The 25479-nt window shown below is 38.6% G+C and overlaps 5 protein-coding genes across 8 annotated transcripts; 3 read left to right on the plus strand and 2 right to left on the minus strand.

The window, feature by feature from the left end:
- Positions 1-153: 153 nt before the first annotated feature.
- LOC128873298 (dipeptidase 1-like) lies at positions 154-5063 on the minus strand. 2 transcript variants are annotated; one of them, XM_054116785.1, is made up of 8 exons: positions 4345-5059; positions 3616-3736; positions 2324-2495; positions 1661-2098; positions 1331-1589; positions 886-970; positions 669-744; positions 154-469 (listed from the first exon to the last, which is right to left on the minus strand). In XM_054116785.1, the coding sequence occupies exons 1-8, from the start codon at positions 4426-4428 to the stop codon at positions 235-237; spliced, it is 1470 nt and encodes a 489-aa protein (XP_053972760.1). In that variant the 5' UTR covers positions 4429-5059; the 3' UTR covers positions 154-234. The 2 variants fall into 2 exon arrangements, with proteins under 2 accessions (XP_053972760.1, XP_053972761.1); XM_054116786.1 differs by having other exon boundaries at positions 442-582; positions 4345-5063.
- A 537-nt stretch (positions 5064-5600) lies between these two features.
- LOC128874343 (nucleolin-like) lies at positions 5601-8377 on the plus strand. The gene is made up of 5 exons (XM_054119000.1): positions 5601-5841; positions 6721-6978; positions 7069-7209; positions 7284-7408; positions 7479-8377. Exons 1-5 carry the CDS (start codon positions 5734-5736, stop codon positions 7495-7497), a joined length of 651 nt encoding a protein of 216 aa, XP_053974975.1. The 5' UTR covers positions 5601-5733; the 3' UTR covers positions 7498-8377.
- A 2022-nt stretch (positions 8378-10399) lies between these two features.
- LOC128874338 (uncharacterized) lies at positions 10400-14111 on the minus strand. 2 transcript variants are annotated; one of them, XM_054118993.1, is made up of 7 exons: positions 13989-14111; positions 13601-13781; positions 13409-13421; positions 12809-13118; positions 12439-12734; positions 11462-11686; positions 10400-11381 (listed from the first exon to the last, which is right to left on the minus strand). In XM_054118993.1, the coding sequence occupies exons 3-7, from the start codon at positions 13416-13418 to the stop codon at positions 10432-10434; spliced, it is 1791 nt and encodes a 596-aa protein (XP_053974968.1). In that variant the 5' UTR covers positions 13419-13421; positions 13601-13781; positions 13989-14111; the 3' UTR covers positions 10400-10431. The 2 variants fall into 2 exon arrangements, with proteins under 2 accessions (XP_053974968.1, XP_053974969.1); XM_054118994.1 differs by lacking the exons at positions 13409-13421; positions 13989-14111 and having other exon boundaries at positions 13601-13812.
- An 83-nt stretch (positions 14112-14194) lies between these two features.
- LOC128874342 (18S rRNA aminocarboxypropyltransferase) lies at positions 14195-15461 on the plus strand. Of its 2 annotated transcripts, none has more exons than XM_054118998.1 (4): positions 14195-14464; positions 14526-14689; positions 14760-15147; positions 15238-15461. In XM_054118998.1, the coding sequence occupies exons 1-4, from the start codon at positions 14338-14340 to the stop codon at positions 15348-15350; spliced, it is 792 nt and encodes a 263-aa protein (XP_053974973.1). In that variant the 5' UTR covers positions 14195-14337; the 3' UTR covers positions 15351-15461. The 2 variants fall into 2 exon arrangements, with proteins under 2 accessions (XP_053974973.1, XP_053974974.1); XM_054118999.1 differs by having other exon boundaries at positions 14529-14689.
- A 144-nt stretch (positions 15462-15605) lies between these two features.
- LOC128874341 (F-box only protein 32) lies at positions 15606-25182 on the plus strand. The gene is made up of 7 exons (XM_054118996.1): positions 15606-16033; positions 20827-20873; positions 21139-21188; positions 21439-21625; positions 21708-21883; positions 22136-22386; positions 22477-25182. Exons 1-7 carry the CDS (start codon positions 15912-15914, stop codon positions 22673-22675), a joined length of 1032 nt encoding a protein of 343 aa, XP_053974971.1. The 5' UTR covers positions 15606-15911; the 3' UTR covers positions 22676-25182.
- Positions 25183-25479: the final 297 nt, after the last annotated feature.

Here is a 25479-nt window from a genome sequence, read left to right on the forward strand (position 1 = left end):
GACACACATTCCGCGTAGACGGCACCGTCGATAACAATGTAAATTGACTCAACTGGCAGGATCTATTTCGTTCGCAAAAGCAATCGCGTACCTTCTCGTCTCGACTGGTACGAACGAACCTTCTCCGCTGGGCATGGGAAGAAAACGGTAAAAGAATCTGTGACTACTTTATTAAAAATGTAAAACAGAGTAATCCAGGTATAAAGATGAAACTGTACACGAAGAACGTCGGCTTTACGAATCGTGGTATCTACAGTAATTGGTATCCTTGATCAGCTCCTGAGGGATCAGCTCTTCGGCTGGCAATTGATGCGACATCGTCGCCGCGTAACTTTCTACTTCCTTAAAGATTCTCAACAGATTTCCACCGACCAATTTCTTGATATCCGAGGCCGACCATCTTCGATCCCTCGTCAATTCCGCCAACAACAGAGGGTAACCGGAAACGTCCGGAAGTTCGACCGGCGGACTAAAGATAGGCGAATATTAGATCATCGTGTATCGCGCGAGACAGCGTTTCCCAAACCTTGTCAGTCACCTTTTCCTTTTGAGAAAGGAGACTCGTATTTGCAAAGGATATCACTGTAAATACATACGGTTTGAGAAACACTCGAGTAAGAGATGAAGTTCGCTAAAATAAATTACGAACGTTAAATCACTCCACCAACCTTAGTATACCGTCGTAGCCAGCGCCTAGACCCACATGATTAACACCAGCTATTCGTCGTATATGATTGATGTGAGCTGCAAAGAGACAAGCATACGGGTGGTTCGTCGCAAAAACGTTCGTCCATCTTTTTCTATGCGTTTCGAGCAGCGTAGAAAATTTCTACTTTGATAACATGTGTAACATAGTATACTATAAAGTTCACTCGTTACGCATACCTATGACGTCGTATATGGAGGCTCTATCACCGCAGTTCAAATGCGCGCTGTCGAAGCTGACCATGACCAGACCACCGTTCACAGACTGTAAAAAAAAAAAGTGATAAAAATCGACTGATTTATCGGTAAACGAATGATATACAAGATGGCTCGTCTGAGGCTGAAACCTATGACATCGTTGCTTTGACCGAGGCGTCGAAAGAAATTCCAAATATCAAAGGTCACTCGTATCGTGTAATTTTCTTACAAAAAAGTTACTCACATTGATAAATTATCGTTAATTAAGAGGAGGGGAAAACGCACAATCGAACATAAGTAAATGGTTTAGATTTCTGTCTGTGGCGATTCACCGTCGCGTATATCGAACGATCTCGAGGACGAAAGCTCGAGGAAAGTATTAAAGAAAATCGATGAAATGATTCATTGGTTCGCTTTCTTTTCTTACCAAGTTGCGAAGCACGTCGTCTGGAACGTTGCTGGACGAATTACAGAGAGCTTTGGCCGCGCTATGAGAAAATATCACCGGGGTTTTGGTCGTCGCCAGAGCGTCTCTCATGGTTCTCAACGAAACGTGAGACAAATCCACGAGCATCCCCAATCGATTCAGCTCCTTAACGACAGCTTTGCCGAACACTGACAGCCCGCCACTGTGAAAACCCAGCGACGCGTCCGAGTTTGGATCTTCTACCGTACACGAATCCGCCCTGGGAACAGGAAATCGGTTGTCTCTGTCCTTTGTACCATCAACGATGCGCGAGACAGCATCGACACTTACCAAGGAGTGTTGCACTTATGCGTGAGAGTCATATATCTCGCTCCTAGTCGATGAAAGCTCCTCAAGACCGCCATGGAGGTGCCTATGCTGTGACCACCCTCGATTCCTACCAGACTCCCAATCACGCCGTCCTTGTGCGCTTTCTCGAGCTCCTTGCTGCTCGTCACCAGTCTTATTCTCTTCGGGTACCTCGACGCGAGTCTACGCACCACGTCAATCTGCTCCAGGGTGAGCTGTACCGCGTCGAGGAATTGCGCCTCGCACGGAACGTACACGGACCAGAATTGTCCGCCCACGATACCTTGTCGCAACCGTACCAAGTCGGTTTGCCACCGAGGACCCCAGCTCCCGTTTCGCGACAAGTCCTCGTCGAAGGGAAAGTCTTGCAACTTTGTGTTTCCTCGATGCTTCCGGAGGTTCCACGCGAAATCGTTGTGCCTGAAAGATGGAGCCAAGTTTAGCCGAATAATTCGACGATCGCGTACGGCAGGCATGTCCAACTCGGTGGCTGTGCGAGCTCTCTTTGGAAACAAAGACACGTCTTTTCCACGGTGTTCGCCCTCACGGCTGCGGATCGCTCCTGCTCGTCACAGGTCAGTTGGGCGTGCCTAACGTACGGAGTAGGGTCGTTCGAAACGATCTAATTTACAAAATGACGGTTACCCATCGACGAGAGGAATCTCGGAGAGCATTCGGTGCACAACTTGAAGCCTAACTTCCAACAAGTGCGAGCTTCGCAGTTCTAAAGCTAAAGGTAATCCTACACCGGCGACCAAGGCACATCCGAGGAATAAGAAACCTGCCATCACTATCCACCTTCTCAGCATACTTCGTCCTGCATCGTACGTATAGGCCAATTCAATTCGCAATTCAGATCTTTCGGTGTGTAATTGACGTTTTTGTTCTACGAATTTCTCTATCCTCTTTCGGAGAATTTCTCTCGGAAACGGTCAGACGATTTCGAATTTCTCGATCGGAGATCATTTCCCCTTTCATCGACTGGCGAAATCACTCGTGGCGAAACCGTCGTCGTACACCGGTACGTGTTCCGGTCGTCTCGATTTTTGTGACGCAGTCAGGACCGAATTGAGATACGAGTTCGCATAGTTTAGCGGTCCACGAAGACTTTTCGAATAATTTCTATTCGAAAACGTATCGATAAGTAACGATTGCGTGTTTATTTTTCTTTTAATTCGGTCCTGACCGCGTCAAACGAGCTCGTCGATCCGTGAATCGAATGGAAATCGTATCTGATCTCGCTCGTGGAACGCTTCTGCAGTCTGCTCGTCTCACTTTTCGCGCGGGCAAAAGTCACGGTTGCGGAGCAAGTTCACCGATGTGCGAAATTAGAGAAAAGGGAGAAAAGCGATTAATCGGTGGCGATAGGTTGGCCGGAAGCGAAAGGAAACAGCTTAGCGCGACTATTCCACTTTATAGAGACGTGAATTATTTCGATTCAAAGAAATTACTCGAATATTTCTGCGCAGAAACGACCGAAAAAATTTAACATGCGCGCACGGTCGATATATATTTTTTTGGCCAGAGATGGGCCAAATTTTAAATGATGATCGGGTTTTTATTCAACACACGTTGAACAAGTAGAAATGTCACTGTTCATTGAATCCACGTCGTCTATTACTTCAATCAAATTTTGTTTATCTCTGATCGTGACTGGTGTGTATCCATAGCGCGTGGAGAAATATAGCGATCTCTGAAGAATATTTGCCGTACACGAATTCTGTATTATCGTAGAACTTTACAAAAAAACAGTTACGTTTAACTCGAAGTTATTGGCCACGCATTTGCAGCTATCGGACAGTTGTTCAATAAAAAAAAAGAAGTCTAACATGCCCTGTACGTGTTTTAATTTTCAAGCTATATTTGGTTCACGCACTATACGTATGAAGTGTATAAAGGTTTGCGTGTTGAACCTTGCTTATTCGTTAGGGACATACCGCTTTCCCTCGGTGGATCTTTGTCGAGGGATGTAGAGACACCTGAATCCTTTGTATGGTGTAGCGCATCGCCATTAGGCAATTTTCTCATGAGCTCTGGCGACGATAGCTGCAAGCAAGTCTAAAAAGATATTATTATTGCATTATGCCGATTGAATGACGATATTCCTGATTTTATAAAACATCAAACTTGTACGCTTAGGGGACAATTCGTTCTTTTAAAGAATCTCACCGCTTGTAATCGCTTCCGATCGTACACTTGGCTCGTTTCCAGAATCATCGCGTGGTTTGAATTTCAAAAACTTGTCGTAGTCTTCTCCGCGCGTAAAACATTATGCTTTTCATTTTCACGCTTTTAAAACAGTCTTGAGAAACGAACAAAAGATGATGGATGCCATCGAGGTCGATTTCTTTTTCTATCGTACTTTGAATATTTAAAAAAAATGCAACTAATGTGTTGTTAGGAGAAACAAAAAATATCTCAAGTCCGTATTGAAAGTTCGATACGCGTGCTAATTTTCGTTTTAATCCGATTATTTCTTCCTACACAAAAATATATATAAATATGTACAGAATGAAATCAGAATTTTCAGCCTAATGTTCTCGACTGCTCCATTAACAGTGTTCGCTTTGTCAACTGGCGAACATCGATGATACAGCCGTGGAATCATCAAAAATACAGCGATATAGTTAACATAATCGAATAATTTACTTGAGATTGTGAATTACCTCTAATATGTCGACTTCTTTTCTTCTTGGAGGCGGTGACCGATAAACCATGCCATCTTTATTTACTCCGTAAAGCTCAAACATGTTTCCCTTCTTTTTAGAATCACTCTGTTGCCTCTGCGAAGAGTTCCTTAGGACCGTAAATACTGAAGGGAGCGTCTCGTGTCGTGGGGCATTAACGCATGCGTCAACCCTCGTATCGACCCAATATTGGGGAAACGTTTCAAATCTAAAAAATTACACTAAAACGGCGAAATTTTGTTTAAAAATTCATCAAACGACACTACATTCCTGTGACCAAGATACTCGGTTACGCAAGCATACGCACCTACGAAGTGTAATTCAATTCATTGATGTGATACGCAGTCGCGATTCGTCGAAAGCTTACGCTTCGCAAAACAACATTTTCATTGACGTTTTTAAAACTTTGTCTGCGCGTCTTCAGCAGTTTCGCATTCATCGCGAAAAAGAATTACGTACGACCCTTGTTCCATTAACAAATAACACGATAAAGATATTAATTAACGAAACTAATAGAATAAACTCTTAAATTCCTTAAAAAGTACGCGTTTGTTAAAAGAAACCCTTCGTTTGTTACCTTATCTTTTCTTGATTACTTATTAAAAATATTTTTTGTTTCAATTTATACAAAAATGTTGAAGATACATTTCTGGGCTCTAGTGTCATCAAATAAGCCTCCAGGTCCTGGCAATCGATGAAAAATGATTATAAACACAATAATACTCCTACGGATTTATTTATATATATATATGTATACAGGGTGTCCCAAAAATGTTGGAGGTCCTTGAAAGGGGTGGTTGGGGAGGTAATTTGAAACAACTTTTTCCTTCGCGAAAATGTTGTCCGAGGCTTCGTTGAGGAGATATTAACGGAAAACACTGACCAATCAGAGCGCGAGTAATCCGGTGGAACGGCCGCGGTAGCCTATGAGCGCGGCCGCCTAGCGCGTAGCCTGCGCTCCACCGGGATACTCGCGCTCTGATTGGTCAGTGTTTTCCGTTAATATCTCCTCAACGAAGCCTCGGACAATATTTTCGCTAAGGAAAAAGTCGTTTCAAATCACCTCCCGAACCACATCTTTCAAGGTGTTACAACATTTTTGGGACACCCTGTATAAACATGTAAACGTGTAAATTTGAAAAACGTACATTTCGCGCTCGTTCGAGAGCACGGGAAGTCGCGAGGCACGCGTCGCTTCCAGGCTGCGCAGGAGGATATGCGCGAAAGGTGATTCCCACCGCCATATACCGCCATATTGTTTGCGGTAGTCGCGCACGTAGTTGGTCGATTTGTACGTGGTCGCGTGAGTTTTTTTCTTGTTCGGTGAGTCCCTCGGGAAAGTTTGCAAACATTTCGCGAAAAAGCAACATGAAGAAGACCAAGGACGTGTCCGACGAGGACGAATACTCTGCAGACGATCCAGAAGAAATGGAAGGAGCCTCCGAAGAAGAGTGGACTCCTGAGGCCGGGGTCGAAGTAAGCCCACGCTACTAACATTTTCGCCTGTTTTACTGTTACTTCAAACATTTTTCCCAATGTTTTCATTCTGTCCGTAATTTCCCATTTTCCGGCTACGGTTCTCATACAGATTCCATCGCGCACGAAAACATTTATACCCAATTATTTGCTACTAAAAATCTGTCAATCGGAGTCGTTGCTCCATTTATTCGTTTCCATTGAAATTGAAGTGAGGGATTTTAACGGTTTTGGATAAAGGATCACCGTTATCGTCCAAGACGTTCTCGACTCTCTCCTAATTATACGCGTTTCGTTATTCTTAGGTATAAATCGTTTTTAATCGGTCTACTCGAACAGATAACGAGAAAACACGAATTGGTTGTGCGGAGCGCCGTCGAAGTCGTGTCAAGCACGCTACCTGATATATAGTATGTCTTCGAAAGTGTTATCGCTACTAAATGTATCTTATGAATATTCCGTTTTGCTGTAAAAAAAGAAATAAGCATTCGATGGTTCATAACGCGGATAAAGAGTCCGTCGGTGGATCGTATTATTTTTACAAGAAAAACAGTTATTCCTGGAGATAGCATTACCGCTGTCGCGAGTCATCGTTGCCGGCCGGTCAGTCGGTGGCGCCAGCTAATAAATTCTTCAAAACAGTTCAATTGCTAACCGTCAATCTTTTTTAAACGCGTACACGCTTTACAGTCTTTAATATATTTTTACGATTTGTCGAATAATGTCCAATTTAACGTTATTTGTTGAAAGTGTCATTGTAATTAGTCTAGTATTTTACTCGTAACTGATAAAAATCGGAACTTTCCAATTTTTATACATTCTCAATTACTAGTGTTTAGTAAGCATTAGTTATTGCAATTTTATGCAAATGTTACTTAGGGTGGTGCTAAGAAGAGGCCACAGAGAGAAGTTGCTAAAAAACGACAACATTCTGAAGAGGAGGAAGACGAAGAAGAGGAAGAGGATGAAGAGGAAGATGAAGAAGAAGACGAAGAATCTGATTCTGACACAGGAAAGAAACCCAAAAGGAAAAGACGGTCAAAAAAAGAGGAAGATGAGAAAGAAGATGAAGATGAAGAGGATTCAGATGATAATAGCTTTAATGAATCATCTGGAGAAACACCAAAAGATTTTACTGTGAGTTGTACATCAAGACCTATTATTTTTATATCTTTATTTATCTGCCTAAATAATAACAAGATTATGTTATTTACATTGGCAATATAGTCTGGAGCATTTGTTGTTGCTAAAGCTGACATTGGTACAAGTACAGACCCAACATTGTGGAGGATAGATGGGAAAGCATTACTTCAAAAATTTTTACCCTTTAAAGAAGATGGAAAAACACTGTACAAAAGCACATCAACAGTAAGCTCTAATATATCTATTGTATAAGTTAGTCTTTGTATCCCTATGCGTTTGTAATACTTTTTTTTTTACAGTATTCTGGATGGTCCGTGAATAACAAAGATAAATACTTGGCAGCACAAGTCACTTTTAAAGTGCAAAGTAGAACAGAGACAATTGTTGAACTTCATCTTGATCAACAACAACAAGAAGTTGTAAAGTATGTGTCTCTTAGCATTTCTTTGTATAATACATGTATGAAAATCATAACAAATTGTTCTCTTTTTCAGGGAGGACAAAGAAGACTAAATATAAAATCACGGTTGATTTTATTTGTTTATATACATTTTAAGGTATGCTAAGAAAGAATACATCTACATCCACATGTACACAATAACACTACACAGGCATATTACGCAAACAAATGGATGCAGTTTACAAATTGATATTCTAGCAGATTCGTGTTTAAAAATAAGATTGAGTGGACCATGGATCTCAGTTCAAAGTTGCAAAAGGGTAGCTTTACGTGTAATTGATAGTTCTGTCAAATGCGTATGCGTGTTTCAATTAACAATAAAGCTACCTTAAAGCGCCGTTATTCAGTTCTTTAAAAGTACACAATATCCACTCGCACTTTATATTTTATAGTTCGGATGAAAGTACGAACTTTTTAATTTGACTGCAACATTATTTTTTAAATATTGTCTTTTTTCTTTCTATCTTCCATTCGGATAATTGTTACGCGATACAAAAATTTGGACTCAGTCTCGATCTCGAAATTCACTTGGCTGTTTATTGTACTTTAAATAATTATACCCTATGACGAAAACACATTAATTAATTAAATCCTGCATTACGTTTAGTCACCGAAATGCAAAATATTAGATATAGAAAAAAAACACCATGTCAGTTACCGTTTGTCTTGTGTTCCTACCATCCTGTGAATCCCCTGGAAAATCATGTTTATAATTTTTTATTTCATTTTTGGACTATTTTTCATGAGCATAAAAAACGTATATACTAAATTTATGTTTATATCAACAATTGTGAATAAGAAATTGAATTGTACTGTCATGAATCATGTTCAGTGGTGTGTCATGTCGGACCTAGTTTTATAGATAAAAATTATGGTTCGCATACATGAAAAAAGAAAGAGTAAAAATTAATTGTGTTAAATATTTATTCAGTATTCCTGTATTTGTACATTTCATTGTATCATCTACAAAGCTCCTACCCTGTTTGTATAATCTATGTACATCAAACTTATTGGAATGTAGGCATATAAGGAATATAATTTTCATTATAAGTTTAAACATTAAATCATATATTTAAAAAGTATTGCGAAGAATAATTCCGCGAGTTCTCCAAAACTTTCAGATAACTTTTCGAAATGTTGAAATTTGTACTTGAAATATTTTGATTAATAATAATCGAATACAACTTTTATAGTTGTATTTAATTCAATTATAAAATGTATGCACTGAAATATAGTTGATGTTAGCAAGAAGCTCAAATAAAACTGTACTCAGTTCATATTAAAAATAATTGGATTACTTTTAGTAACAAAAGTACATACATACATATTTGAGTAATAAAAACGATTAATGAGCTTGTAAAGTTACAACTGTGTATAAACTGTAGATTACAGTTAATATTTCTCTCGATATATCGATTATGCAAACAAGTTCTAAAAATAACTACACACTTTCAAAATGTGTTTTTGAAAGCACAAAAATACAAAATAGTACAAACATCAAAAAGAGGAAAAGTATAAAACATTACGATTAGGAATGTTTCAAAGTTTTCCTTTTTGGCAAGGCAGATTTGACAATGTACAGCGATCGCTACCTATACAACTGTTTTTCTTCGCTTTTTTTCTTCTATTACCTCGTTTAGATTTTCGAATATATTTAGTAACTGTGTTCTTTTAATATTGAATTTTCAGTCGATTCAAATTTTCTTTTTGCTTCTTTTAATTTGGAGCATATAGAAGCCAAATAATACTACGTAAAACAAAATATACTATACAAAAATATGCGTTTTCATTTCATACAGTTCATAGGCGTAGCGATACTCGTATCCTTGTAAGTCGATGTTAGCAGTTTATTACTTGTCTAACGTGTATCATTAGAAATAGACTCAATGTTCACACAAATCCCAAACACAACTTCATAGCATTGATGTTTTCGCTATCAATATAATCATTCGCTAAGTATTTACAAAAAAATGTTCTTAAATATGAAGGAAGCTGTAAATGTTGCTTCAACTATGTTTTACGTCGTAGTCACAGTCGATATATATTGAAGATTTTACAAATGCCTCGGCGAACGATAGTATGAAGTATGACAAGTTAGTTATATTGCATGTAGGTACCAATGTTCAGTAATTATCATTATTCCATTAACTTGGAATGTTTCTGTTATATTCAATTATAAGTGAAACAACGTAATAAACAATAATATTATTAACACATTATTGCTGTGCGAAATTACGGGACTAGATTCTCCGAATTTCTTTCGTTCACTACAGGAATGTATGTTCCATTGTTTCTAACAATATATCAAGTATAAGAAGCAAAATAACAAACAATGTTTCACTCGCGTTTACGATCTATTTCATATTTGTACGATTAAACAACAATAAAACTATTCAGAGGTAAATATAATATTTCGATGAAACTTTCAACATTAAGCAAATAAAAAATATCTACTAAAATTAACAAGTGTAATAACACAATAGCAATAATTTTCAAACATAACGAAATATCGTAATTACGTGTGGAAATATATATATATATATACATATACAGACACGACCGCGTGCATGGTATTTGTAAGTTTAACCACATATTGAACATTGGTATTGCATTAATATTTAATATGAAACAAAATATTTACATCTTTATTTATAACTGAAAGCATAAAAAAAAATGTAGCTGTTATGAATAAAGATGTTTCTTTCACATATAAAACATTGGCATTGTTAGTTTTTATGGTACTTATTACTTCCTGAGATAATTCCGTATGCCAGTTTGACTATGTGTATAGTGCTTATACATGCATTATAGAGCACTGTCTATTAATGTATGTGAAATAAATATTCAGTTTTTGAAATAGATAGTGAAATAAGTTCAAACAATTTTACGTTCTAATACCATGTTTTACAATGTCATGAACCAATCATTAATCATTCACTTACTTGTGAATAATCCTTTTTTTTTTTATTTAGTTTTATTCATCTATATTAAAAACCAGGCTCCAATCGTACGGACAGTACGTTGCTTAGCATTTCTCGAATTTCTGCCATTTCTCGTCTGTTTTTTACTACCATGTTTTCTAGATTTTTATTTTTTTTAATAATTTTGTCCACTTTGTTCCAATATTTCGTAGTACCAGGACGACAACAACAAGAACTCGTACTTTCCCCTTCGTCCTCACACGGTTGTTCCACAGATTGATTTTTCTCGATGTAACATTTATCGTTATTCTGTTTCTCTTTAACTAAACTATCGTCCGTTTTTTCAGAAAATGTATTTGAACATTTTGCACCATAACTTTCATCTTCAGTATTTAATGCCACGTTTTCAGCGATTTTTTCGAGAGAATTAACTCGAATACTTGTACTGTGTTCGCCGATTTCTACTTTTTTGTGCAAGCTATCTTTACATTGCGTTATATCAGGTATAGATGTTTTCGAATTATAATAACTTATCGTATCCATATCAGATATTCTAGTTTGTCGCTTGAAGGTTTTCCTTCTCTGTGATAAAATGGATTCACTGCCATTAGTTTGAACAAAACTATCGCTGTGTCTTCGTCCTTGCGCTATCGATAAATTCACCCCAACTTTCACATCACAAGACCCATCGCTAGCTCTTCGAATATCGGGTAAATTTTGTGAATTTGTATTGACAGAATTTTCTGCTTTAAGATGAATATTTTCATCTAAACATGTATTTTGTTTATTGGAATTCTCTTTACATGTTTCCAGTGGAAAATTAATCTCGGTATCAGAAAATTCTGTGCTATCGTCGAACAATAATTTCTTTGGCAAAATGTCGTTTGTTTCCTGACTTTTAGAACTTTCTATGACATTTGAATCATTGTTTTCGTTATATTCCGTTGATTCTTTTATATCGGAAGGATTAATTTCAATTAAGTCACCGTCGTGTCCAAATGCAAAGGACTTTTGTCCTGAAACGTTTAGATTGCCGTACAAAGACCTGCTATATGTAGTTAGAAAATTCTTTTAAAAAAATGCAATCGATTCTTACCAATGATCATACGTTTATTACGCATATCAGGACTTTTCGAACGTGGACGTTCTAAAAATTGTCTATTATCAGGGGATAGTACAGAAAGTGTGCCACTGTGTTGCAGTGGACTATATTGCTCATAAGAATTATACATTGCATATGGATCAATTTCATGACTTTCATGTTCTCGTAAACGTTGCATAATTTTTTGAACAATTTCTGATGGTGCTACGTATGGTGAACCTTTCAAATAATATGCAAAATTATTTCGTTGACCATAATAAATAAATGTTGCTGTACATTACATACTACTAACATCATTAATAACTATAACAACATAAAAACAACTAGTAAGTAGTAATAATTAACAAATCATGTACAGTATGCAAATTATATAGAACAATGTCACATTTGTGTGTATACATTTTGAGAATGTAATAAATGTATTATTTATGCCACTTTTAGCTTTATGAACAAACATAATTACAAGCATACTGTCTTCATAATAATATAATCAGTGTTTCATGCAGATTACATTTTTTCAGTATTTATAATAAAACTCAAAATTAACAAAAATTGTAGAGCATAAATTTTTAATTATAGCAGACAAATAATCAACATAAATACTTTGTAATTAAAATAGTATATTTTTAATTTTAAAATTAAATTTTATAAATAAAAATATTAGTTATTTATATATGCAACAAAAACAATTTTTATTGGAAAAGTCCTAACTGTCGTAAGACTTACAAACTTAATTGGTCCAGAATGTCTGCGATGTGGAAAAAGTTTAGATACGGATAATGTGCCATCGCTTCCTATAAAATTATCATTTACGTAACAATGTTACTACCGATTTAAGATAGTTGATCTAAAATTTTGTTGTAGCTATTTGTCATTAAATTTAACGACTTCTAACATGCTGTTTCTTCATTATTCTATATTTCATTACAAATTCGCTTGTAATGTTCGTAAATTTGTTATATAAAACTTACCAGTTAATCCTCTATATCCTAAGGATACCGAGTCAATAGATTCAGTTGTTTCTTGTTGGTGTTTCATAAAATCATTAATAGCTATGCCTTTTAACTTTGAAGGCTGCAAAAATCTTTTTGGTATACGCGAAAGAGAACCATTGTCTTGAGGGCTGTTTGGACAACCACCAAATCCAAGACCAAGTAATATTGCTTCTGGATCAGCCTTTCTCAATTCTAACAAGCTTTCCACGCTACTACAGTGACTACTATCAGACTGCAGACTTGGATCACGTACAAGTCTATGAGGTAATGAGCTGGAAGTAAACATAGCAATATAATTATGGTATAAAATTTAAAATACATGCCAGCAGAAATTCATATACAATACCTAGGTAGGCCGGATGTATTAGTTGTATTAATTGCTGATGTAGTAGGAACATTAATAGGTGCTGAGACAGTCATAGTTGGGAGTTTTGTTCCCAAATAATGTGGTATGTCTTTAGGCTCTGTCGGCATCAATGGAGTATCAACTATTTCAGTCAATACTTCATGGTGTTCATCTGCTAGCGACATATTTGATTTTATGGGCGATGGTATAGAATCAACCCACTGTTGAACTGGACCATTTCGTCGCCTCATTTCCCAAATTCCGCGTATCCAGCCCGTTACTTTTATAAACGTGTCTTTACCTATGTTTTCTATTACAGTAGAAACAATAATTATTAAAAAAACTGGTAAAACTAATAACATTCAAAGGATTAAATAAATCTATTGCGATTAATTAATTTTTACACATCAACATATTTTTACAAAATTTATGTTAGCTTCTATATATTGATAAAAATTTCTGTATTACAGACTTATTATGCAAATTTGACATAATAATTAAAATTGTGAATTCTGCCTTTAATTCACGTTTAAATATTGTAGCACGTATGAATGAAAATATTCTAAAATACTACATAATCTATCTTCCTTGATGAAATACCTGGGTCCATCTCCTTTAAGCAGCGCGAATGAGATAAGATCATTAAAACAATAAGAACTGAAGACATGTGTGTATACAAATACGCATTAACCAGTTATTGTTTTTATACACGATTGCGAAATTATAAATTTGACGATTCGTACTTAGGAAACGAGAACATTAATATATAAAATCGAATAAATGTAGACCTACCTTCGATTTAAGAGAAAAATGAAAGCAAATAATACATTCCTATCCGAGTCAAAGTGCTTTAAAATGCATGTTAAAGCAGCATCGTTCTCTGAACGATTTGTGTTCCGCGAAGCGATTGAGAACAGAACAGCCACTTGTTACCCACACTATGAGTACTTCAGGGCCGTTTAATGCAGCGGCACTATTACAAAATATAAGACGAACATTTTTCATTAACATTGTATTCTTAATCCTTCTATATTCTACCCGATAGAAGTTTGATTTAACATTTCTAGCTCTAAATGACGTTTCGTATTCACTGTTTGTACAGAGAAACTTGTATCATCGGATAGATATACATATAAGTCGAACAAGTGCAATTTTGTTGACACAGATATACAAACATTACATTTTTAACTAAAAACTGTAGTTGGGAATGTTAAGGCTAAAACTGTCGTTCGTATTCGCAACACTTATACGAAAGTATAAAGTATTTATGTACCAATGCCCTGCATACTATGGAATAATACAACGGAAATAAATACGCTCGAATCAGAGACGAAACTATATAAGCATATCGCGTACATGACACGTATATATGTAGATTTGTACATACATCAGTTATCAACAGAGTTTAAACTAATTGTATTGACATGTAGCTGATGCAGCCTTCGAATTAGAGAGGCAGTTGCACTGCTCTATGTGCGCGTACGTTTACGCGAAAAAACTATATCAAGAAACATTTTAAAATTTCGTAAATGTCATCTCGTGGGAAGAAAAACAAAAAGAAAATATTAACGCGACGTCCTAGACATGTAGTCGGAAAGGAAGAGAAATATCGTCAAGAAAGGGACAAGTCCGACAAGGAAGAAGACGAAGAGTCAGGTTAGGGAAGATGCATTTAGGTGTGCATATTTAAAGGAGATTAATATTATTAAATTTTCAGAAGAAGGAGAATGGCCTCTCCCTTTTCCAGTCGCTATGTGGGATCTGGAACACTGCGATCCCAAAAAATGTTCCGGTAGGAAACTTGTTAGGCATGGTTTAGTGAAACTATTGAGGTTAGGTGCTCGATTTCCGGGCTTAGTTCTTACTCCTGTTGGTCAAAAGGTACACCGAGCGTATGTAGTAATAAAATAGTGTTATCATAGGTACTCGAAATTAAAAAAGTTTGTTACAGTGCGTGAGTCCGACAGATCGCGATATCATACGAGATTATGGATGTGCAGTGGTCGATTGTAGTTGGGCACGTTTGGACGATACCCCGTTCGGTAGGATGAGGACACCTAATCCTCGTCTCTTACCATTTTTAGTTGCAGCAAATCCAATAAATTATGGCAAACCATGTCAATTGAGTTGCGTGGAAGCTATAGCTGCTACTTTAATTATAACAGGTTTTCAAGAGGAGGCAAAATTTTATCTTGGAAAGTTTTCTTGGGGCCATGCGTTTTTAGAATTGAACGACGAATTGTTAAAAAAGTACTCGCTTTGCGCGAATGCAGAAGAAATTATAGCCACACAGGAGAAGTTCCTCGCCGATGCTAGACAAGAAAAGATAGATAGACACGGTAATTTTACGATCATCGCATTGCATAGCGATCATGCGGATATATATAACTCTGTAGCGTCATTGTTCATCGTTCTTGAATAATTTTTAGCTACTTCGGATTTCCCACCTACTGATTCGGAAACGGAAGATGAAATGGAAGAATCAGTCGAGAATACCGTTTCTCAAATAGATAAGCAATTAAGTGATGTAAATATAGTATAAGGATTGTACATATTTTTTTGTTTTGTACTTAATTCAAGACTAATCCTGTTACGTTACACGCTTATACGACTTATCTATTTATTGTAAATAAAAATCGTACCTCGAACAATATCGAAATGTAGGTCTTTCGATGTTTAAATCGTTAAACACTTAAACATCGCGCGCGTGCTTATAATTTTCAAGATGGCGGTGAATGGCGACCACATCTCGAGTTCGCCGCGCTTTAAACAGATGGCGCCACTAAAGACCAACACAAAATGGCCGAGAACTATTCCAGTAGTCGTTTCCCCTCGTATTTTGGGCTTCGTTCCCCTAGCCAATAATACTACTCTCTGTATCGTCCTTCAGATCCGTGGTCGCACAGCTGATACCAAAGTGACGTCAGTAAAACAAAGCCATGCGCGGTCGATCGCAGCCGCGAGGCAAACCGAACCGACCGAGCCGTCTCGCGAACAAACATTGGGCGTCCGCGAAACAGTGAGGTCCGTTTAGCAAGATTTCTCGGCCAGAGGTACGGTTTGCGTGCGCGGGTACGCTCGACTCGCGTCTTCCTCGCAAAGGATGCCGTTCATATCGAAAGATTGGCGCAGTCCTGGCGAGGAATGGGTCAAGACCGTCGAGGGCTGGGAAAAGAAGAAAATCCTTGAGTGCGCAAACAATAAAACGCTTTCTCTCCTCCTTCGGTAAGTGCCACCGTCTACTTTTGCGTTCTCTGCTCTCCTTCTACGTTCCTGGCGTCACTCTTTGTTTTCAAATAGCAGCCGACGCTAGCGGGGCCAGTCGTTTCCGGGTATTCGGTCCGCTTCACAGCTGTTACATCGATCGAATGACAGTTAGTCCACGGTTTGTTTACAATCACGAGTCGTGCTACCGACGAGTGCTTTGTCTGTCGTGACAGCCACTCGCTTGACGTTCCGTCTAGCAGAGGTAGTCGCAATTTTGCTCGAATAATAACGATGTGTAGCATTTGTAGTGTTTATTCGATTCAACAGTTTTAATACAAAAATAACTGATACAGATATTTTGCGTTGAACAAATGCTCGATCAAAAGTTGTTTGTTTTATTCGTTTCTCGAATTTGTTATTTAGATAAGAATTTTGCCCGTTTCAGCCGTTGAGTGGACTGAACCGTCACGGAAAACACTCGATTTCAAAGAATTTAGTATGACAACTTTTGTACTTGCTCTTCGTTTATACCTGACTCGATTGAACACACTGTTATACGATGTAAGTAATTAACGTTTCACGTCCAATTTTCATTTAATACGCATTATTCTCGATGATTTGCGCGTCAGATTCTCAAAGTGTATCGATTCATCATCGTCCAATGACTTTTATTTATATTCCTTCGTGGAAAATATCAGGAATAAAATATTTATTTAACTTTCCAGAGAATCGAGAGTGTTTGACGTTGTCAGTCGTCTATGGCAGTATGAACATTATTCCAAAAATAGCTCCTCGCGCGTTCTTAGTACTTTTCCAAGACGGTGCGACTTGTAAAATACGTTTGACTCCTTGTTGCGTTGCGAGGCAAATGAGAATTTTCACCATTTTTTATTGCAACGTTGATCTGGAAGCCTTAGGTACAATAATTTCCTTCGAATGGTTTTACAGGTATCATTGCGTCTACAATTTTTGTTTAATCTTTCTTGTTTTCCACGACAGCGAATCGTGTTTCTAATCAACGGTGCGTACCGCATACTCTCTCGCGCGGGCGCATTCTCCTTATGATTATTGCTTCGTGATTTTCTTTTGTGGGCAGGTACGCGCGAATACCATCGGATTGGACGTGTATGTGATATACGTGCACGAATTCACCGACGAATTAAGCACCGGCGCGTCTCGAGTCCGTGAAAGCTCCTCGTGCCAATGCATACACCACAGACAGGCAGGCAGGCGAGCTGTCGGGGGCTGCACCCGTCGCCACGCTTTCGCGCGCTTCGCGAAAGAACGATCCCCTTTTCTTCTCCTTCTTCTGTTTGCACACCAAACAAACTATCGCGAGAAGACCAAATAGTTTCTCGTTACTCGTTTAACATCTGCAACCGCGGATCGTAAACTTTCTACCTGAAAGTAACATTTGTTTGCAACGTGTTCCTCAAAATTATTCAACCACGAAACACTTTCCATCTCGCAACACGCTTTCATACTTGCACTATTCTTTAGACAGATAATTAAAGGAAACTATTTGATTGAAATGAAAAATATTTTGTAACTTTCTATACGTACATTTTGACTTTCTTTTCTATAATTTATGCAATATTAATCCTATTAATATGCGATTCACGTTCTTCTTTAAATATTCCTTCGGCATATCCAATGCTGGAAAGTTGAATCGTGCCAGGCCCAGCATCAATCTTCGCCTAAGGATGTCGCTCGATACCGCGATACTTTTGTTAGAGTCGAACGTAATTTTTTCACCGCTTCTAGGCACACAGCTCTGCAATTTCGTATTTTAACGATATACAATTTGCCTGGTGTAGCAGTTATGTGTACATACATACGTATCCGACGGCCTTGGCTTCCGGATCGCAGCGCGTTGCGCGCAGCTTTGCTCCGATCAGCAGCTCCCGAGATCCACGCGATACGTATTACGAACAGCGAGCTTTGAACTTCTTTGTTGCGTGTATTACTGAACACGATGGTTCTTGCAATACCCTTCGTCTCCTCAATCTTCGACCTTTTTATACAATCGCGACTATTCGTCTGTCAGCCCTCTTCTTTTATAAACTATATTTTCAAGAGTGTATATTCTATTACGATGCAATAAGGTTGTTAAAAATCGAACTAAATAGGTTCCTGGGGAAGGGGGGAGGGGGATTGAACGAATTCTCGAATTTATAGCAAGTACAAGCGTAACTTGTCCGTGTCCTGGTACGAAAGTGGGTCGCGACCTAGGCAGCCTGACTTGCACCAATTTCGCAAATCTCCTTCTGTATCACCGAGTCCTGATAAATTCGATCGGACGATACCGTGCTTCTTGGCGACCACCTCGCATCTCGAATGGAAAGCTTCGATTTTACACTTACCACGAAAATATCAAATACCCCACGATATGTGCGCGCGATAGAACTTCATACGTTTACTCCTATGTGTTGCATATTGAACATGAGAATACATCTCAGGCTCAGTTGTCTATCGAAGATTCAAAGTTTTGGAATAGAAAATACTTCGAAAGCTTTTAAGCTTCCTAGAAACTTCAGAAGACACTTTCTATGGCTTGCCTGAAAGTCTGGAGTAAAACCAGTGCTCCTGTGTACCGAGAACTTTTCGAAATTCTCATCTGTCTGAGTATTCATAATGTACAGCAGTGATGCACAAAGTTCCACTCAAATCCAATTCCATTCAAATGCAATTTTACTTCGTTTTACTCATTAGCGAAAAAGTTGTGCACCACTGGTGTATAGTGTGCCTGACCGCGTGTACAAATACGCACTCGTTCATGTACCTACGCGACTCGTTTCACGACCAGTATTACCGATACAAGTTACATAATGTCGCAGGATTATTGGTGCGAGGTTTCGGTCCCTGCATCGCCTAAGCGCGTTAGTGCAAGGTCTCTGCTGCGACCGTACACCAGCGATTCGTCGACGTTAACACTTCGTCGAGTACAATAGGGAGACGAATTCGTTTCGGTAATTGGATTTTCGGATAATCTGCCTAGAAAAATCAAAGATGCTACTGTGCGAAAGAACACGTACGAAACATAGTGTAAGAAGTAAGTTAATCATCTTTGGACTGTGAATATTTACATCGAGAACCTACTTTACACTTCTATAGTTATCAGCCCCGATGTTAAGTTCTGTATTCGTAAAATCGGCCATCAGGACAGACGATGCTTTACTGTACTTTGGTCGAATGATTAGGAGCCGATAGATTATCGCCTACACGTTTGAAACTTCACCGATGATCATGGTTGACAAAGCTAACGTGCGATTCGTTTTTATTGTTTTGCATCGCGTGCAAAGCACTCGGTATTCTCGTCTTCGCCTCGCTTTATCCGTCTGTAAATACGATCTCATCGCTACGTTTCTTAATAAACGTTGCACAATTACAGCCATCGCGTCGACAATTAATTCGAACGTTTTGTATCGGGAGATTCGATTTGCGAAGAAAAGAAAAATGGGTCATCTCTAACCGTGGAACAATCGATTTCCTGTTGCGTTAACCATTGTTTAGTCCTTTGACGTATTCAGCGACCTTTCGCGCAACTTTATGGCAGCTAAAACAAAGCTGTCGCGCAGACAACATTATCTTCGTTAACCATGCCTTTGGAAATGGATACGTGATCTCTACTTAAACTGTCGCGACAAGACGATCTAGTTAAAAATTAATGATGTTATTCACCGTGTACCGGATAAATGGTTACTTTTTATTCCTTACTTTGATCTACATGAGAATTTTGCATATCTCCGATGTCGGTGACTCGACGCAGAGGTAAGCACGTGGGCGCGCAAGTTGCGTCCCGTATCCACAAGAAGATCAAAGGAAACGAATAAAACAGACTTCGATGTAAAATCAGGTTTCGCTCAAGGTCGCAAAAATTTGTTTCTTTTTCAGTGGACATCGAACACTTCGGCCTAGCGCAGCTTACTATCCATTTTCGCATTATACCGTTACCCAGAAAACTAATGAAGTTTCTTATACAATATGGTATATTCAATAGAAATGTTAATTATATATTCGATTAAATTTCATTGCTGTCGTGTTCTAAATATTGTTTGCCCCTTGGTCATCAGCAGGACAATGCTTAACGGTGTACAGAACAAGAAAACGAGAAATATAAGTGATAATACACAGGGTGGTTCTAGAAACTGGGACAAGCTGTAGCTCTCTCGTCCAAGCGTAGATATGAATTGATACAGGAAAAAGTTGAATCCCACAATGAGGACCATGCATCTCTTTTATACGCGGAATGACGAGAAGAATCGATTTATGTACAAAAAGATGCATAGCTCCGTTTTAAAAACAGGTGCGCATTGCATCAACTCAATTCCAATGAAAACTCTTTTGTAGCGTATTCAAATAAACACGAGAAAACTTTAAAGGGATCTTCACCAAAACCGAATACGCTCTGTAGAGTTGTTGCTTACAAATCGAACCCCTATCATAGTTTGAGATCGTGTAAACCGGTCCCGTCGTTATCGTGCTGTAATTGGGCTGTTATTGCTGGCCCACTATATAATTTTATGTCTTGAAAAAAGCTACGTACGCCCACTTATACGGTTGTTGTTTGCACACGCGAACGAGCAACGCGGCTGTTAACGCGCGAAGCAATGTTCACGCTTAGCGATTCCGTTCGCCAGCCTGGTTCGCCAAGTTTAAGTCGCGACCTAACAATTACTCTGATCGTTAAAGTTTCCTACGCATACATTCTGTTGGACCAATGAAAGAATTTGCATACAACGTGTCCTACGATCGTTAAGCAGACCGTGAATAGACAAGGGTGGCATTATCGTCTCGTTTGTTTCTTGCAGCGCCGACAAGGATGCCCTCGACAAGAAGGAAAAGGACAAAAAGAAAGGTGAGTATGGCGCGTTCGACGATTCGAGTCGAATCATTTGTGATTTACCATAATTTACCAAGACCTCGATTAAAGAAAATTGCTGGTCCTGAATCTCGATCTTTAAGCGAGGAATTGCCTATACTAAAAGATATGGGAGAAACGCGCGGGAAGCAGAGGGACGCTCTGAAAAGCTCTGAAACGGCGCGTCGTCTTTTGCGTCTCAGACGGAAGGGGTGCTCGCCATTTAGATCTTTCGACTAACTATCTTCTCGTGTAATTTTAGAAAACGTCGTCCAGCCGCATTGCCACATCACGCTGAAGTGCACGCGCGAGGTGAGTGACTCGTTCCACCCCTACTTATATTTAACTTAGCTTCGCGAAGGGGAGAGCCACGAGATGGGATATTTATTCGTTAAGGGGTCTTCCCACTTTAGAGGCTTCGAAAAACCGAATTTTCCTTTTTCTTACATTTTCTGGAAACATGTCTCGTAAACAAAGTTTAGACGAGAAAAGGGCTCGAGACTATTCTTACGTTTCGCTATTCCGATCCTAACGAACTCTAATATTATTTTTCCATTTGCAGATCGCCGGCTTCAACGGTTTAAGCGATGCATTGAAGAGGCTCGATTTTCTATCCGCGGTTCACGATTGCCGCCGTTTCAATTATATCGTGCGACTGCTGGACCTTCTGGTCAGTCACAGAATGGGCGGACTAAGCGGATGCGCTCAGCGAGTTCTCTTCAATATGCTGGAAGAAGTCGCGTTGGAAGGTAAATTATTCCCCCACTTGTTCATCCGTTCGTTCTAGCGATGGGAATGATACGAGTTCGGATTTACTTTCGTGTTTCGCAGTATCGTTGTCTCAGCAACAAACTGGAAGGCTTCGTCGGCTGATTGAAAGAGTGCGAGCTTTCAGCGCGGGATGCTGCTGGGGTGGCAGACCCTTGGGCTCCGTGATCTTGTGGGAAAAACACAAAGCAGCTCTGGAGAGAATCTTGCAAATTGCATCGTCCATCACTATAACGCAGGTATGATCTGATAAGGCTCGATAAAGACGCATGATTATACAAGGATGTCGATTGTTTTAAGAATTCTCGACATCTTCGAAGGCCAAAGAAAATGTATTCATTGAAAGTACCTACATTTGATAACAAGATTTCTGAGGCATCGTATCATTTGTTTTCTAGTGTTTAACTTAGTAGAAAATGATTGGTTCTTTCCTTATCTCTTTCGGTTCATTTGAACGATCGATAACGAGACGAGTTGTTGTCGTTTCTCAGCCTGACGAAGAACAACAGCCACAATGGTCTGATTTGCCTGCCGAATGCCGTCGAGAGGTGCTTCTTCGACTGAGCGATCCACGTGATATCGAAGCTTCTTCGGAGGCTTGCGAACATCTCGCCGTCCTGGCTCAAGAACAAAGAATCTGGCGCGAGCTTGCCCAGTATCATTTCACGCCTCAGCAAATAGCCACCACCAGACAAAACAATCCTGGAAAAGACTGGAAGACTATATTTACCGTTGCTCGAAGGTAATACGCGTGCGTGAATCTTTGCTATACATAAATATATGTATTAAAAGGAGTAACCTTAACGATTCCCTGACAAATTCGTTTGTTTAGATCGTTCGGACTACGAGAAGAATACGCAGAGATGATCCAACTGTGCCGCAATTGCCGTTGCTTGTTTTGGCGGTCGTTGGGCCATCCTTGTATCGCGGATCAAGATCCAGCGTTTCAGGAGAAACTGGCAGACGTCGATCAAGCCTCTCTTCACGTTCCGATCCCTCCGCAAACCTTCCTCAAATTCTTTTCGCTGTAAACGACACGTACAATCGAGATCGTGCGAAACGAGGGAACCAGAGGTATTGCGCGAAAAGCGCAAGCAAATGCAACCGAAACGGGAGATCGACCGCTCTCTAATAAAGATAGAGAGTCCCTATACGTCGACTGTAAGTACGTATACGCGCGCACGAGCACGCACTATTCAAGTAGAAATGAGATAGAGGTGTTTAAAAGGTGTTTACTCCTCGCTTAGAGATTCCAACATTATCGTTGAAACAAAAATATCTTTAACGCGGGTTACTGTAAACATGCATACGTGTACGTAACACGTACGTACACTTGATCGATATTTTTTCGAGTGATCAAATTCCAGTAATTACGGGTAGTCCATTTATTTTTCTTTAACCCAGAAAAGGCTGATATATATATATATATTTTTTTTTTTTTTTTTAATACTTTACCACGAATAGATTAGGAATAACACATTTAAGTGGAAAGGAAATGACCCTAAAACGATCCTTCCTTCTAGAAGGACATCAGCCTAATGTATCTAATATAAAAACAGAGTAACGATACATTTAAACACTTTATTCAAGACAAATTTGCGATCCTTCTGGAAGAACGTCATGCGTGACTGGTTTGATATCCTCATCGGAGGTACGTGAGGATGGTAAACCAATTGTTGTATTCCCATGTTGTTTGCTAATTACGACGCTAAGAAACAGAGGCTTAACGTGTAACGATATTTAGAATCGAATTTACGATACATTGTCCGAGAATTTTACTACACGGTCAAATTATGAAAATTTCTGAATCGTGCTGTGGAATTAACGATTACCAAAACAACCTTTGTGAATGATGAGAATTCACGAATTGTTGCTATTGTTCTCTTTACTGTATTTTTACGCGACAGAACAAATGTAACGTATACTCTCGCGTCTACCGCGCTACAAAATTAAATCAGTTTTCGTTGGAAGCTTTTCTTTCAGCGTACGGGCTACGATGAATCCGTCTTCTACGACTTGCCCAAATGGCGTCAGTCGGCAAAAGTAACGGACGTTGATTTCGTCGAAACGATCGCGAAATCTCATAACTGTAGATCTAGATCGATGGTGTGTATGCGAAATGCGATTGGTGCTGGTCGAAAAATATTTATCGAAGTATTCTTCATGGTACACGCGATCGACTTTGTAAACGCCACCGCTCGCGGGCGTTGCTTCGTCGTTGCTTTCAGCAGCCGCTGTACCGGCATTTCATTTCCATTTAGGTGAATTTAGTTTTTAGAATTTGCATTTACTTAGCGCGATTATTGAAGTTCTTCTTCAAGCGTTCATCACGATTTCTTGTATATCGGTTTTTTATACGTATATTCTGTGCGCATATGTTTTGCATGGATGTTTACATTCTCCGCCCCCACGCCTCCCCACACACGCGGGGTAAAGATTGTAAAAAAAACCCATTTTTAAAACGATGCATACCAGAGCCTCGAAACGATCGAGTGTAATACGAAAAGAAAGCAAGCAAGGCCAATGATTATTCATTGTAATCAGAGATAGACAAAATTCTCATCTAGATAAACACGTTTCAAATAACGAGTTAAAGGTAAACAACTTTTGGTTCGTTATTTCTTTAGTAAAAATTATAATCTGCGAGTTTCTATTTGTCATATACTGTTCGAATAAAATTCTGTCCATCTCCAGCTCCAGGCAGATTTTGACAAATTCTCTTGCAATTTACGGATACAGGGTAACATCTACAATCGAAGTCGCCTGTGAAATAAACGCAAGCGTATATTTCGTTGTTAAGCTCTGTATGCTCGTTGGAGGGGGAAAAAAGCTCCTATTTACGATGCTTAGTATACATTTCTTGTACGTACTCGTTTAGCACTAATGTCAGATTTACAAAGGTTTCATAAATACATAGAGATCGATAATTAATTTGAAACGCTGAAAAATCATACTGCCAAAATGGATGCTATTGCATTTACGCGAATCGAAGCGTTTATTTTGTAAATTCCGTTTAAATCGACGCAGCATAGTTCTTTTGATATTTGCTTTTTTTCTTAATGGCAACGATTGCAATCGTTGCACACATATACAGTACACGTGTACTTCGCTAATCTGACAGATTAGTATAAAAGGACGACCAAAAGCGATGTACGTGTAACGTTCTTTGGTGTGAGAGTGCAATACGAGCTATATGTGCGGTTGTAAAATTTTAGCAGCTCATCGTACGTTTTACGATTTAATTCACCGACCTGTGTAAACTGCGCTCCTCGGGTGACCTTGAATCGACATTATTTTACTTACGTAAACAAATGTAGAGCAGCGTTGTGTAAAATGCTTTGAAATAAAAGATCTATTTGCGTGTGTGTATATATATATATATATATTAAACTTTTTAATACATATATTGAAATTTATAATACGTTCATTATAATATTTTCAATGTATATATTAATATTTATTTTAATATGTATATATATATTTACTTGTACATATTGATGTACATAATGAACATTTTAATCTTTTAAATTTCCCTTTACAGAGTGTTCTATAATTTCGTCCATTTTATTTCGAGACTCGTATATTTTCTTATAAAATATACCACGTTTAAACTTTCTAATTCATATATTTGTATGGACGTTTACATGTTTTAATATTCATTTACTTTTAATTGGTCATGTATATTGTATGCAATGATCCACTTGCATGCACATATAATGTTTGTTTATAAAAGTATGCGCATAAGCATGCATGCCATGGTGTCCTGATCATGCAACTATATGAATTTCTTTGTGTCGTCTAATTGTAGAAATTAATTTCTGCTACTTATTACGTA

This window comes from Hylaeus volcanicus, chromosome 3 (genome assembly GCF_026283585.1).
Source record: "Hylaeus volcanicus isolate JK05 chromosome 3, UHH_iyHylVolc1.0_haploid, whole genome shotgun sequence".
Taxonomy (NCBI): domain Eukaryota; kingdom Metazoa; phylum Arthropoda; class Insecta; order Hymenoptera; family Colletidae; genus Hylaeus; species Hylaeus volcanicus.

Bases quoted from the DNA above. Each gene is read 5' to 3' on its own strand.
- LOC128873298 (XM_054116785.1), bottom strand. From the start codon at position 4,428: ATGTTTGAGCTTTACGGAGTAAATAAAGATGGCATGGTTTATCGGTCA. The intron at 971-1,330 runs GTAAGAAAAGAA...TTTTTTTTACAG, and splicing joins ACGACGTGCTTCGCAACTTG to TCTGTGAACGGTGGTCTGGT. The intron at 745-885 runs GTATGCGTAACG...GTCTCTTTGCAG, and splicing joins CTCCATATACGACGTCATAG to CTCACATCAATCATATACGA.
- LOC128874343 (XM_054119000.1), top strand. From the start codon at position 5,734: ATGAAGAAGACCAAGGACGTGTCCGACGAGGACGAATACTCTGCAGAC. The intron at 6,979-7,068 runs GTGAGTTGTACA...TTGGCAATATAG, and splicing joins AAACACCAAAAGATTTTACT to TCTGGAGCATTTGTTGTTGC. The intron at 7,210-7,283 runs GTAAGCTCTAAT...TTTTTTTTACAG, and splicing joins TGTACAAAAGCACATCAACA to TATTCTGGATGGTCCGTGAA.
- LOC128874338 (XM_054118993.1), bottom strand. The intron at 11,687-12,438 runs GTAAGTTTTATA...ATTATTTGAAAG, and splicing joins AGGATATAGAGGATTAACTG to GTTCACCATACGTAGCACCA. The intron at 11,382-11,461 runs GTAAGAATCGAT...TAAACGTTTCAG, and splicing joins TAATAAACGTATGATCATTG to GACAAAAGTCCTTTGCATTT.
- LOC128874342 (XM_054118998.1), top strand. From the start codon at position 14,338: ATGTCATCTCGTGGGAAGAAAAACAAAAAGAAAATATTAACGCGACGT. The intron at 14,465-14,525 runs GTTAGGGAAGAT...TTAAATTTTCAG, and splicing joins GGAAGAAGACGAAGAGTCAG to AAGAAGGAGAATGGCCTCTC. The intron at 15,148-15,237 runs GTAATTTTACGA...AATAATTTTTAG, and splicing joins AGAAAAGATAGATAGACACG to CTACTTCGGATTTCCCACCT.
- LOC128874341 (XM_054118996.1), top strand. From the start codon at position 15,912: ATGCCGTTCATATCGAAAGATTGGCGCAGTCCTGGCGAGGAATGGGTC. The intron at 21,884-22,135 runs GTATGATCTGAT...GTCGTTTCTCAG, and splicing joins CGTCCATCACTATAACGCAG to CCTGACGAAGAACAACAGCC. The intron at 22,387-22,476 runs GTAATACGCGTG...TCGTTTGTTTAG, and splicing joins ATATTTACCGTTGCTCGAAG to ATCGTTCGGACTACGAGAAG.